We start from the raw sequence: 14,544 nt of genomic DNA, 5'->3' as shown, positions 1-14,544 counted from the left end.
TCACCTCCCCCTGCTCATATATGGGGATTATTGCAGTACTGAAGTAATTATGAGTAATTCTTGACTTCAGTTGGAGTTCTGCATTTAGAATGGCTGTAGCTTCTGGTCCTGAATGTGCAAAGAAGCCAAAGTATGTAACATTACAGATTTTAATTTGGTAATTCATTGCTGTGTGTGTTTGCAGCTTCAGGGTTTAGAAACGACTGGACAGGTCTGTCTAGATTTTATAAAATGAATATAATATATATTTAAAGAGAAAATTTCATAAGCTCTTGCCTAAATCAGTTGGAAGTACTTCAGAAAGCAGCCATTAGAAATTCCATGTACAGTAGTCTAAGTTCCTTATCCATGATCATTTGTGCCTCCACTTGGATTTGTAGTGCTCATCTTCCTTCTCTGACTCTTGAGTACAAGCTAACTTCATTTCTACCTTCTCATTCATGGTGGAGGTGAGGGCAACATGGGCCAATCTTTACCACAGAAGCCTCCTCTATATAGTAATGAGCACAGTGTCACCTTTCATTGGGAAAGATATTTGTGAACAGTTGCCAGGACTGCTTCAGTATTCAAACATCTTGAAAACTGTGTTCAGCACCCATCCTGCAAAAAACGTAGCACCTCAATAATGAAATACTTTGCCTGATATTGATCTTCCATTAGTTGAGAGGTTACTTTCTCCCTTTACCCAGTGTCCTGCATAGTAGTGATGTTTGTTATTCATGAAACTGTCTATATCTTTTGTTGTTTCAAAAGGGAGTGTGGAAAATATTAATCTGATTTGTATTACAAACCACCTAATCTTTTTTTAAGTGGGGAAAAATTGGGAGATTTCTTATAAATATTTACGAAGACGGTTTATTAAACTGCTAAAATATTTGTTCATTTGACATGCTTCCTTTGTTAATATTGCGAGAGTTAGGTTAATTAGACAGTGTTTTCTTGTTTAAAATTCACTTGGCATACAAATGATTTGAAAGTTGCTGGTGAGAAACCATTTAGCACTGAATCACTTTTCCCCTTTTCTATTTTCTAGAAGCTTTTGTCATTGCTGCAAAGTTTATCTTAAGTATGTAAAGCAAAAGTGCTGTAATTTAAATTGATATTAACTGTCACTTTATAGATAATGGGTGACAAAGTTCAGCTGCAGAAGTCTTATCATTATAAATCTGATACTATACTGAGAAAATTAAGCTGTTGCTATCATTCTTAAAAGGTTCTCCTTATATGTTCTAAGGATAAAGTTTCTTTAAAGAAAGAGAATTTTTGTGTTGGATTAGCTTGGTAACAAAGGTTTAATGATAGAAAAGATTAATGTACAGTTCGTATCTGGTAAAACCGCTTTTGAATTTTGGCCTGCACAGACTGAATAATCTTCCTTCTATTCTTAGAACATATTTACTTCTAAACTACTTATTCAACCCCCAGTCCCTGCCCACACTGAGCTATCCATTATGCTGCAGTTCCCTCAGTCAGCCAGGCATGCAGTCCTTTCTTCTCCAGTTCCAAGCACTAACTAACTGCTGCTCTGTTCTGCAGGTCCTTTTAGATGGCCCTCCAGGCCCCTCATTGATTTCCAGCAGCCCCTCTGCTTCCTTGCAGCCACTCTAGGCCGCTTGGAGGACCTCTCCAGGGCTCCTTTCCTGAGATTGGTGTGGCAGAATCCTGAGGTCTCCAGCAGGGGGCCTTTGGGCCTAGTCCACCCCATTACACACTCATTAAGATTTATATGGCTGTTGATTGACAAACCCCTTATTATTTATTATTTATATGGATGTTGATTAAAAAACCCTTATAACATGTTTTGAGTAATTGTGTGGATAAAATGAATGTCATGAATTAATGTTTCTAAATTATGGTTAATAGCTTCTTATAAAATTCATCCAGTGTCATAGACTCATAGACTTTAAGGTCAGAAGGGCCCATCATGATCATCTAGTCTGACCTCCTGCACATTGCAGGCTACAGAATCTCACCCACGCACTCCTGTAATAGACTCATAACCTCTGTCTGAGTTACTGAAATACTCAAATCATGTTTTAAAGACTTCATGTTACAGAGAATCCACCATTTACAGTAGTTTAAACCTGCATTCTGACCAAGAAATAATTTTATAATTGTACAACATTTGGTTTAGAAAGTACATTGATTTTTAAATAGATGCTATGTTTCTACAAATTCTCTAAAATTCTTGATTAAAGCAGCTTTTGCAATAACTCTTATTTCTTGGTCTGTCATGTATAGTGTTCTAAAAGAAACATTACAGTACTTGCCTATTAATAATAGCTGCCAAATGGAGCAAACATATATTAATCTCAGATTTTTGGATAAAGCTATAAGAAAAATGGATTCAACAATATTCACATGTAATTCCACTGGTATATGTGGAAAGAGATGGAGGAAAGAAGTAGAAAGAGAAACCCGGAGGTTGTTAGATGTGTGTTTTTTCTAATGTTGTGGCAAAAGCTTTCAATTGTAACTCTCTTTTAGTCTAAATCTGCCATGTTTGTGTGTGTGTGTAATTCATTGTTCTTGGTTTTTTAACTTCAGGATGGAAAACTTAAAAAACAAAACCTAACAAAACCCCAGCTTGTATTGTTTTTAATTTGGTTTAGTTTAATCCCATATACATAAAACTTCTTGTTCTGTTCTAAGAGCTATAACAGCGAAAAGAATTATCTGTTGAATGTAAAACAAGAACAACAAAAAAATCTTTGTCCTGATCCTGCAAACATTTACGCACATGAATAATTTTATTCCAGTGAATAAAGTTCATACGTGCCTGTTTTCAGGATTAAGGCTCAAGCTTCTGTTGCATTTTAAAACAGTGGTGGTAAAAAAAAGGCCATGGAATGAATACTAGGGCTGTCCAGAAAATAATTCCATTTTGTGAAAAATGTGGAGCTTTAAAGACTTGTTTTTGTTCTAATGCAGAATGAAAATGAGACCTTTTAAACTTCATTTCCAAAAAGCTTGGGAGGTGGGAGACCCGTGTTTCAGTCCCTGCCCTGCCTGATTCAGTGCAGGGATTTGAACATGATTCTTCCACATCCCCAGTGAGTGCCCTAACCACAAGGCTATTAGCTATTCTGGGGTAGGTTTCTTCCTCTCATTCATTTTGATGAGAAATTCCATCCTGGACCTGAGAAAACCTACCAGACTAAATTTTCATGGTAATTGATACATTTCCGTTCAACACTTCGGTTTAGACAAAAATGACACTTTTTTGGACAGAAAAAAATTTGTTTAAATATTTTTGTTGAAATACAACTCACTGAAATCAACAGTACAGCCTCTCTTTTTTATATTAAAAGTATTGCCCCTGGGAAATTGAGGCACTCCTGCCCATGTCATAGTCCAACTTGAATTTCAGATCAGTACTTTCTGCTGGCCACACACTGTATTAATAATACGAAAGGCTGTAGTCTGTTGTTTTTAAGCAAATTACTTGTAGTCTATGGTCAAGCTGGCAGTTTAACTTTCAGTTGTGAAAAGTTTAAACAATCCCTGCCTTAACTATCCTGCTGTATCCTATATTTCTTCCAAGGTAAACATTTCAGCTAATTTTCCTCAAAGTTGTCTCATGCATTTCTGGTAAAATAAATAATATTAATACATGGTTGAGTCAGAAATGGCATTGTAAAATATGCATAAATACTTTTTAATAAATTGATGTTGTAATTCATAAATATAACGTCAGGTTGATAATGGTTTGTTTTCTTCAGGGAAAACCAATGATTTTTCAATGGAGTTTTTAGTATTGAGGTTTCATGCTTTTTATATAAAACATATATAGAAATTTTGTTTTCTATTTGTGATGTTGCTGCGAAAGAGAAAAAAAAAATTAGGTATCCGATGCCCTTAATACTTAATCTGATACACAGCTACTTCCTTTTTGCTGACACATCATAAACGTAAATGAAGTTTTTTCCTCATTTCACTTCAACTCTCTTTTTATATAATGTATGGAAATAAGAAACTAGATCCCGGTTGAAAATTCATTTTCCCTGGTTTTCTCCTCATTCAGTGAAGAGATCTTAACTGTATCTGTACACACATATGAGCACTGTTAAGAAGTGAAGTGCATGAAAGTCAGGAAATACAGCTGAGACATAGCAACTATAATTCTGTCCCATTGGAGCTTTGTTTCACAAGAGCAGCCTTTAATATCAAGAGCAACATTTTCAAAGATGGGTAGAATGGGGGTGCTGACAACAGGGCACCTATGATAGAATTTCCTGTAATAAGTGTACATATTTAAGGAAGGGCTGTGTGTGTGCTCGTGCGCAGCAGAGTTGTGAGCAGGTTTTCTGGTGGCTCAACTCTTGAGACCTCTTGGAACCTGTGCCTTTCAAATCTTAATGTTGGAAAACAATGTTTTTCATCTAATTTAAAAACAAAAGCAACAAAAACCCAAATTTGTCAGATTAAATTAATGCAGTGTTACGATTTATCTGAAAGCTGTCGTGAACTCATCGAATCCTACTACTGTGTGATATTCTATTAATGTGCAAATAACTGATATTAACAAAATTACTTACCTTGTTGTGATTGCTCCATGTGTGCACAGACTGCATATGAATTGGAGTTCTTTTTATGAATGTTAATAGCTTTGCTGTTTTTAAGTCAAATTTCTTCCAATGTGTGAAAACTATTTACATGCTAATGGTAAGTGCTATTCTATGCCTCTAAGAGCTTTAAGCCACTTTGTGCCCTCCTTATGCGGGGCTTCTTTTCGATCTGGAGATGCCCCCAAAGGAAATTATACAGCTTTATGGCTACCTAAGTTAATGCAGTTTCCTTAACATGGCCCTCTGGCTTGCAAGGGGGTCCTTGGATGGCATCTTTATTGTGTCTGCAGTGGGGGAATCCTTCCTCGGTAGTATGCTGGTTTAGGAGTGCCTCTTTACTTGCTCTGGCCCTTTTATTTGGCATAAAGATGCTAGAGCGAGATGAGATTATCACCCTAAATATGTAAATGTTCCACCCTCTCCCCCCCCCCCCCGACAAATCATTCTCTTATTTGAAGTGTTGTCACTTATGTCACACCTGGACAAACAGAGTAAAATAGCAGAGTAGAAGGCTGCTAAGCCTTCCCTCCTGGGTGTGTGTGTGTGTGTGTGTTTAGAGGGAGGATTGGTAACAGATGAGAAGTTGGAATTAGCAAAAATGAGAGACTTGCTGCATAGGAAAGTTTAGTAAATGCTCCTCCTGTGGTAAATTTCAGAGTAGCAGCCATGTTAGTCTGTATCCGCAAAAATAAAAGGAGGACTTGTGGCACCTGAGAGACTAACAAATTTATTTGAGCATAAGCTTTCGTGAGCTACAGCTGAATGCATCCGATGAAGTGAGCGGTAGCTCACGAAAGCTTATGCTCAGATAAATTTGTTAGTCTCTAAGGTGCCACAAGTACTCCTTTTCTTCCTGTGGTAAGACAGTCCAGTCCAAGCTTTCCTTTCCTGGCTAGAATGCCATACTTTTTAGCTGTTGTTCTGATGTGGTATGTGAAGTTGTAAACCCCAACCTGTCTACATCCCTGGAATCAGGTGGTGAGGAATGTATTGCTGCACTCCAGGTGACCCAAGCAGGCAACAGCAACATGCTTGCATGCTTTCCTTTTATCCCTCTTCTCTGTGCCCTCTTTGTTAAGCTGGTTGCCTCCCTTGTGTCCTTTTCCCATGCTATCTTCACACAACTCTCAATTGCTAAATCCCTTTCCTGATACTAACCCCCATGCCTTCTGCCTTTTCTAAGTCTCTTTTCAAAATCCAGTACTTTAATGAAGTTTATAAACTACACCCTCTTAAACATTTGAAATAAAATATAAGGAAAAATAATTGATACCCTTAAAGACTTCAGTCTCTCAAGTAATCACATTCTTATTGTGCTTTCCCTCATCTTTCTCCATTCCTTGTTTTTTGTCTTAACTTAGGTTGTAACCTCTTTGGGGAAGGTACTTCATCTGTATTGCCAAGAATCATGCATAGCTATTGTACAGGAGAAGTGCTAAACAGTAAATATGTTCTCTTATCACTGGCCAGTGCCTTAAATTCAAAAGACCGGCTGTTCTAAAATTAAAAAGGCTGTTAAAGGCTTAGTTTGGTCAGCTCAGTTAGGTATGAAACCCCCCATCCTCTCCCTAAATTTTGAAAGAAAACAAGAAGGCTTATTCTGCATGTCTTCATTCGGAAGAGCACACAAAACACCAGAGCAGACATTTTTTCTGATTTACCCTCTCAGTCCATGTTTCACAATATTACTTACTTCCAGTGGACAAGAAAGAGCTATGCATATCAGTACCCAAGGAAGATTCACCTGGATGGATGGAGAACTGTTCTTGTTAATCTCCCCTCCCTATTGAGGCTTCTCCCAAGCATATCATTGAGAAGGAAACTTGACAGATTCTTAAGAGGTCTTTTGAGGTTTTTTTACTTCCTCTTGGCTTTCTGTACATTTACTGTACTATGCTAGATCATTTATTGAATATCATTTACAACTGCTTTCTGCATCTGGCAGCTGAAAGTGCCCTGGGGAATTATCACTTGATAGGTTCAAAGCATTTATACGTCTGATCACATTTCTCTAGAAGTTGTAGAATCAGCATTTGAGGATTTTGCCCTCAGAGGTTTTTGAGTTCTGGATAAAAGTAGCTATGCCAGTTTACAAAGACCATGCAACCTTGGTGCTTTGGTCTTATGTAGATACATTATGAAATGCTGAAAGATTTTCTACTCCCTTTCTCTTCTACTTAAGAGACACTCAAAGTACTTGATGCTGCTAAGATGTCCATCTGTCTCCCTCTGTTCTATTGGCTATGCTGATTGCAGCTTGCAGAGCTTTCTGGATGGAATATTGCACTGGAGGCTGGCTTGCCTAAAAAAATTAAATTTGTGACTCTTCTCTCTATTCTGACAGGTGCCTTTGGGGGAAACCCTATTAAGCAAGCTTTTACGAACCTGGCAGAAATATAGCTATTCTACCTTGGCCACTCATGAGATGAGAATGGATGTTTGTTCATTGTCCATAGTCAGGAGGAGATTGCTCACCAGCTCAGCTAAAACTGTTTCCAGGGTACGCTGTATTCAAATGGAAACACTTCCTATTGCTGTACAAATCCTGTCAAGTTAGAGAACAGCATTGTTCATGTGGAGAACAATTTTATTTTTTTTCTTGTAAAAAGATATTCCTCTGCATATGTCACTTTCTAAAGATACCCTATCCTTAATTGGTATCCGATGAAGTGAGCTGTAGCTCACAAAACCTTATGCTCAGACAAATCTGTTAGTCTCTAAGTGCCACAAGTACTCCTTTTCTTTTTGCGGATACAACACGGCTACTATTCTGAAACCTATCCTTAATTGAGTATTTCAACATAACAGTTATCTTGTTTTCTGTTGGAACTATTTTTACCTCTGTGGTATTTTTAATCAGAAATAATTTTTACTCTGTTAGCTTTACATTTTTCATGCTTAGTCTCTGCCAAAGATGAATTTTGTTAAATATTGTTAGTGCTTTTAAATAGTTAGTAATTTGCATGTTATAAATGTCAGATGTAGGGAATAGATGGGAATAGTTGACTTCTACTTTCTCAACCTACAATAAAAGTTCTATGTAAATCGAAAGTGTGCATGTCTAAATGCATCTGTCTTCCCACTAAACTTTATATATCATCATCTTCAGGCCCTGATCCTGTAATTTAGGGTGACCAGATGTCCCGTTTTTATAGGGACAGTCCTGTCACTCCCCTCCCCCCCATATAGGCGCTTATTACCCCCCATCCCCGTCCCGTTTTTTCACAGGTGCTATCTGGTCACCCTTCTGCAATTTGATCTGTGCTCAGGAACTTCTGTGCCCATTAATTTCATTGGGACTCTGTGTACATGCAGGGGTTCACTTTTGCAGCTCAGATTGCAGGATTCAGCACTGTTAGCTCATAAGCTCCTGAAGGCAGAGGTGGTGGTGGTAGTGTGTGTCCTCTGTATCTGATACAATGGAGTCCTGATCCTGATTGGAGTCTCTGGATACTACTGCAATATAAATGTGCTACAATAATTGCACTGTTTTTTTCATTGCAAGTGCAAATACAAACGGATGCCAACCGGCTAAGCCAATGGAGTGTCTCTTCCATCATAACTAGTGCAGTTACACTAGTAACACTATAAACTTTGCAATGTATTTAATGGCAGATGAATGGTTTTAGAAGGATAGCATGGATTATAATAGTGACATGATGTTACACAGACATACACTTTTTAGAACAGCGATCTGCTGTGAAACATTACTGTGAGTTATTAGTTTGGTTTTAAACACAATGTAATACCAGGATTTTATTTTCTTACTAGTGAATTGAATTCAAAACTGCAAGACACTTTGGAACAAATAGAGGTAAGAATTAGTGTTTGGATTTTTATAATATGTGAATATTTTTACATTTCAAAGTTTATTGTGACTTCCTAATTCAAATATTTTGGCATTAGCAGTTATTGTACATAGGAATTACTTTAAAATGTTATCTCTGTAATGCTTTAGACATTGTAGTTCATATGGAATTGCGTGCACAGAGTTAAACCCACAGTAGTATGATAGCTATACTTGTGGGCCCTATATTTAATTAAAGTTTATGCCAGCATTTAATTTTAAAGCAGTCAGAAAGGAATGGAGTTTATCTGGGATATGGCATTCTATATACTTTGTGGAAAGTCAGGTTTGTGAGTAGATTAGAAGCAGCTGTAGTATTTTTTTTAAAAGTTTTCCTCATGGTCCTTTTTATATTTCACTTCAGTCTAATTAAAACCTCTACACAACTTTCCTTTTTTTTTTTTTTCCTTCTAGTGATAGGTTTCTCCTCCATGGTCTCATTCTGTGTGGGAATGATTAAAATAGTTGTTGGATTGATGTTGCTTTTATTTTTCCCTTTTAACACAGGCTAGGCATATCTTTTTTTTTTCACTCAGATTTCACATTCCCACTTCTCTTTCATTGATTCACGGTTTCTGATTCCTACCTGACAAGATTCTTATTAGCAACTAACTTTTCATCTTGTGATAATCCGACTGAACAGATTTTGAATTAATTTGCTGAAAGGGCTGCATGCACCTCTACATCCTTCCTCATTGCTCTGTAAAGTAAATCCTGCCTTGTATTAAATTCTGCTGAAGCAGCAGCAATTTACAGGTAGTTCATGTTAACACTCAAGCTCTTGATTGGTTTCAGAGTAACAGCCATGTTAGTCTGTATTCACAAAAAGAAAAGAAGTACTTGTGGCACCTTAGAGACTAACCAATTTATTTGAGCATAAGCTTTCGTGAGCTACAGCTCACTTCATCGGATGCATCCGATGCTGATGAAGTGAGCTGTAGCTCACGAAAGCTTATGCTCAAATAAATTGGTTAGTCTCTAAGGTGCCACAAGTACTCCTTTTCTTTAAGCTCTTGATTGTTCAGGATACACAGGTGACTGAGAGACAGACACTGGAATGGATTTTAACTGGTAGACTTTAGTAGCTTAACAGTGGGTAGGGATGGTATATGCTCACCCATCTCTCATACCAGGCATTTAACTGAGTCCCGTGTGGGGTTACTAAGCTCTTACCAAATCACTGGTAACTTGCGGTGGACCTCTTTGCCTATCCCTGACACCCAGGACTCAGCTCACTTCTGAGTCCTCTAACTCAGGTGGGCAGAGACGAGTACCAAGAGAGACCTTTTTCTTCAAAGATTTCAGGCTTCTCTTCCTCCTTACTGGTGCTGGGTGTCATAAATATAAATGGAAGGGTAAACCCCTTTAAAATCCCTCCTGGCCAGAGGAAAACTCCTCTCGCATGTAAAGGGTTAAGAAGCTAAAGGTAACCTCGCTGGCATCTGACCAAAATGACCAATGAGGAGACAAGATACTTTCAAAAGCTGGGAGGAGGGAGAGAAACAAAGGGTCTTGGTCTGTCTATATTCTGTCTTTGCCGGGGATAGACCAGAAATGGAGTCTTAGAACTTTTAGTAAGTAATCTAGCTAGGTATGTGTTAGATTATGATTTCTTTAAATGGCTGAGAAAAGAATTGTGCTGAATAGAATAACTATTTCTGTCTGTGTATCTTTTTTGTAACTTAAGGTTTTGCCTAGAGGGGTTCTCTGTGTTTTGAATCTAATTACCCTGTAAAGTATCTACCATCCTGATTTTACAGAGGGGATTTCTTTATTTCTATTTACTTCTATTTCTATTAAAAGTCTTCTTGTAAGAAAACTGAATGCTTTTTCATTGTTCTTAAGATCCAAGGGTCTGGGTCTGTAGTCACCTAGGCAAATAGGTGAGGCTTTTTACCAAACCTTGTCCAGGAAGTGGGGTGCAAGGTTTTGGGAAGTATTTGTGGGGAAAGACGTTTCCAAACAGCTCTTCCCCAGTAACCAGTATTAGTTGGTGGTGGTAGCGGCCAATCCAAGGACAAAGGGTGGAATATTTTGTACCTTAGGGAAGTTTTGACCTAAGCTGGTAAAGATAAGCTTAGAAGGTTTTCATGCAGGTCCCCACATCTGTACCCTAGCGTTCAGAGTGGGGGAGGAACCTTGACACAGGGTCTACCAGTGAAATTTCAGGTCTCATTTATCTGTGGGAGCTGGCCCTTTTAGCCTTTATCCACATTGGATAGTGGCCACAAGTTGCAACAGACTGCACATTTCTATATTCCCTTAATATTAGAATTCCGAATCCTAGTTGTCTTTACCCCACCAGTGCTTCCACGATGCTGTGAGGAAGGTGAAAACCTATTGGACCTTAGCCAGTTTGGCCCAATGAAAGAAAATCCTTTCCTCATCCCCCAAAAATAGGCAATTGGTCATACCCACAGTATCCTGGAAACACAGCTCACTATCTAAAACTACAGGGTGGGAAGGCAGGACAGCTGAAGAGGCAAAAGGCATCAGCAGTCTAGCGAGAAGTTTTTAAATTTGTTTTTTGAGGGAGGCAATCAGCTACAAGTCTCCCTTCTCCCCCTTAGCCAGTCACTGGGATACAGCAAACTTGAGGAGAGGGGAAGGCTAGCACAGGCATTTTGGGGCAGGTATTCCTCTCCCCCACTGGGAGTGGTGCATCCCCTTTTTGATCCAAACAGCAACATTCTCTCCCTCTCCCCCTGGCCTGACCTGTAGAGATGTGAGCATCATTTTTCAGGCACAAGCTTTCTCCCCTTCACCTCCGTTTTTGGGAACAGTACATTCTGCCTGTGGTCTGACCAGATGTCCCTATCTCCCTTCTGTCCCTGTTCAAGAAAGAGAAGTCCTCTTTTAAACACTGGAATTAGGTATGTCATACACATTGCAAAGATTAACATAAGGTCAGCCTGTGCTTCATGGAGTGTGTTATATTATCAATTATTTGAGAATATAAGAACTCTTGTTCAGCTGGTTAATCTTTTAGTAGTGGCACTTTTCAGTTGTTGAGTGCTTCTGTTTCTTCCCATGCATTTTGTCAGTCTGCTACTTCAAAGCACAATGTTAGGTTCAAAATTTGCCTTTTTCTGAATATTTATTTTCTGTTACCCAAGTAATACTTAAGACAACTATATCTGGAGGATAAGAGAAAAATTCTCTAATTTTTTCATTTAATTTACATTGTGCATTTGATAGCAATCTGTGCTTAGTCACTTTGACTCTCTCATGTTCCTGCTTTGTGTGAATCTTTCACACAGAAGTAGGGGAGGGAAAATTATTGTATTACACACAAAAAAGGAAAGCGGGGTTTAAATCCACAAAAATTGGTTGGGGAATTGCAGAAGTTGTAGTAGCTGAAACTATATTCAATTTATTTTGTATTCACTCTGGTTCTTTCTGCTTCGAGGTCAGACTAGATGATTGAATAATAGTCCCTTCTGGCCTTAAAAAATAAAACAAAAAAATCTATGAATCATATCCCCCATGCTCTTAGTTATGGTCCCAATCTGTTTGCCTAGCCCATTCCAGTCTCCCCTTCTGCTCCCTGTCCTCAGTCAGTATTCCTCCATCCCAGCTTTCAGTCCCAGTTTCCTTCCCCCTTCACCAGCCTGAAAATCTCCATTCCAAGTTGTGTATTCCTAGGCCTTTTGTCCCAGTTTACTCCCATCCGAACCTGGCATCCAGCTCTTGTTCCTTGTGCATTTGAATCAGGCAGCTTCCTTCAGAAGGCTCTCTGGGCATCAGCAGTGTGAAGTACTGAGAGTTCAGGAGAGACACGCTTTAAGTTCTGGATCCTGGCTGCAATTTGCAGAGGAAGTCCTGTTTGGTCCCAGGCTGGAGCATGCTCAGTATGGATGGAATTTTTGGAGTTTTCAGCTGTGAAGCTGTAACAAGTCTCTGTGGAGCATGTACAAATTGCGATTTATTTTATTTATTTATTTTTAAGGCTTATAACTTGGCCAAATTTGGGTGGATTTTCATGGGTATGGCAAAAGGCACATGCCTGACATGAAGACCTTTGCCTGCCCCTAGAAAATTACAAGTCCCTGCTCCACAGTATTGGACAGTAGAGCTTTTCAAAGAAGTCTCCAGAATCTTTTTAACATGAGCAAAACAGCATATTTTTCACTAGCCTCAAACTTAGACATGGCTAAGCCATTTTGGCTGAAATACTGAGGCAGTCACCTGGCCTGGCAAATTTGTGTCTAACTAATTAAAGTTTATCAGAGTTAAGAGTTGAAAACATGGACTTACTATGGGAAGCGTCGGGCTAACTTAATAGATGATGCTACCAGCCCCTGTAATAAATATGGATTAAAACCTCATAGTGTAATAAAATAACTCCTTGGTTCCTTTTATTGAATGTTTAACATTTACTTCTTTAATTAAATTAGGAACAATTAGATGTAGCCCTCTCCAAAATATGCAAGAACTTTGATATCAATCATTATACCAAGGTGCAGCAGGCTTACAGACTACTTGGAAAGACACAGGTTAGTACTTATTCTTCATATTTTATAAAGAAAATAAATGCTGCCACAATATTAAGTTGGCAAGGACTACCTTGGAAACTTATTTATTGACAGCGCTCTATCTTGTTCGCATACGTGTTTATAAAGACTTTAGCAATGCTCATATTTGTTGTGATCGGTTGCATGGTAATGCAAAATGTCGTTTCTGATCAATATGGAGCTGTTGTAGCCATTCCATACTAGAGGTTGCAGCTGAGTTTAAACCCAGTTTATGTAACTGTCTTGCCGATCTAAAACCTTGGATAGGATTGCAATACTCTTTTGGTTAAGTCACGTTTCATTAAGATATACGGTAGTTACTGGAGAATCATGATAACAGGGGGATCCAGTTAACTCCAACCTGGATAGTAGAGGTCAGAGCGATATATATATATTTTAAAGAGCTCAAGGAAAGTAGGAGCTAGGACTGAGGATGTTCTGGAGAGACCTTAGTAATAGACAAGCTTGAGGAGGAAAGTTAGGCTGAGGTTTGTATTGTGGTGCTGGTGTCTCTGGGTTATCAATAAAACAGCCCCCCAGGGAAGGGGTAGTTTGGACAGTATCTCAGGGTCTCTGTGTTCTGTTGAGGATGAGGTAAGGACTTAGCCCAGGTTTTCCTGGTCATGGATTTGTTGATTTATCTGGCAATGTGTGAGGCCTGGTTGACCTTAGAATGCTAATTTTTTAACAGTGCTTTAATCCATGTGGATTTGCTCTTTTCAGTGCTTTTGTTGTTGTGGCAACAACATAATTTTTCAAGTGTATGTAAATTGTTTTTTGGTGCTTTGGTTTTGGTCCTATTTTATTTATTAACTTAAAGCATTTTTCAAAAGTATTAAAATACTCCAAAATAAGCAGTTGTGTCAGGAAAAAGATGGTAATCTGTAAATTTTTTTTAATGTATTTGGAAGAATCAACTCATTTATTAAATGCAAGGCTTTAAAAGTATATAGAACCCATCTGTGGTTCCAAAGTATAATGTATGATATGTTGGGAAATGTCAATAAGCAAATTAATCAAACATACGTAAATAATTAAACATTTTTTAATGAATGTGGCTAACTTGTGAGAGTTTTCTGATCAACAGAATGAAACAGTGAGTAGTATTTTAGACCTTACATACATCATAAAGCAGGAACTTTTTTTCTTAACTGACATTACTGATACTGCAGTATTGGCTATATTTTTATTTGAAAGATGTCAGTTCTAGACATGTCCTGAAACACACTTCAGTATATGCAGAGCACAAAATGAAGTCTCCCTATTTTAATTGCTGTTCATTTTGGGTAACTTTAGTACCAAACCTTTTTAAGGCCTTCATTTTTCATTCTATTTAGATTATGTAATTCAAGCTAGGTTTAGCGGAAAATGCTCCGATTGATTATTTGCTTCTCTGTTCTGTATTTGGAAAGAAGCAGAATGACATTCGTATCTTACTCTCTTCCATCAGTAACTGGGGAGGAAGATAAAAGGCAACTATTAACTTTCACTCAAAAGTGTTTAACTTTATCTGGTCCTGTGGAGTTAAGAATATTAAAAGAATGGCTAAGGAGCTCTCTGAAACGTTAATTTTTTTGTTTGTTTTTTTTTTAAACAAATCTTGGAACACTTTGAA

At 38.1% G+C, this 14,544-nt stretch overlaps 1 protein-coding gene across 11 annotated transcripts in view; it reads left to right on the top strand.

The window, feature by feature from the left end:
- Window positions 1-14,544, top strand: part of VPS50 (VPS50 subunit of EARP/GARPII complex) — a 203,269-nt gene that overhangs the window by 53,353 nt on the left and 135,372 nt on the right. For all 11 annotated transcript variants that reach the window (XR_012157551.1, XR_012157552.1, XM_073333942.1 and 8 more), the window contains 2 exons: window positions 8,340-8,382; window positions 12,813-12,911. Coding sequence is in view for 9 of the 11 variants with exons in the window: in XM_073333942.1 (XP_073190043.1) it covers window positions 8,340-8,382; window positions 12,813-12,911 (142 nt within the window). In the remaining 2 variants the exon portion in view is untranslated. The remainder of the gene's footprint in view (window positions 1-8,339; window positions 8,383-12,812; window positions 12,912-14,544) is intronic.

Source organism: Lepidochelys kempii, chromosome 2, assembly GCF_965140265.1.
Source record: "Lepidochelys kempii isolate rLepKem1 chromosome 2, rLepKem1.hap2, whole genome shotgun sequence".
Taxonomy (NCBI): Eukaryota; Metazoa; Chordata; order Testudines; family Cheloniidae; genus Lepidochelys; species Lepidochelys kempii.
The sequence above is the reverse complement of the archived record's forward strand: the minus strand, read 5'-3'. Positions and strand labels throughout refer to the sequence as shown.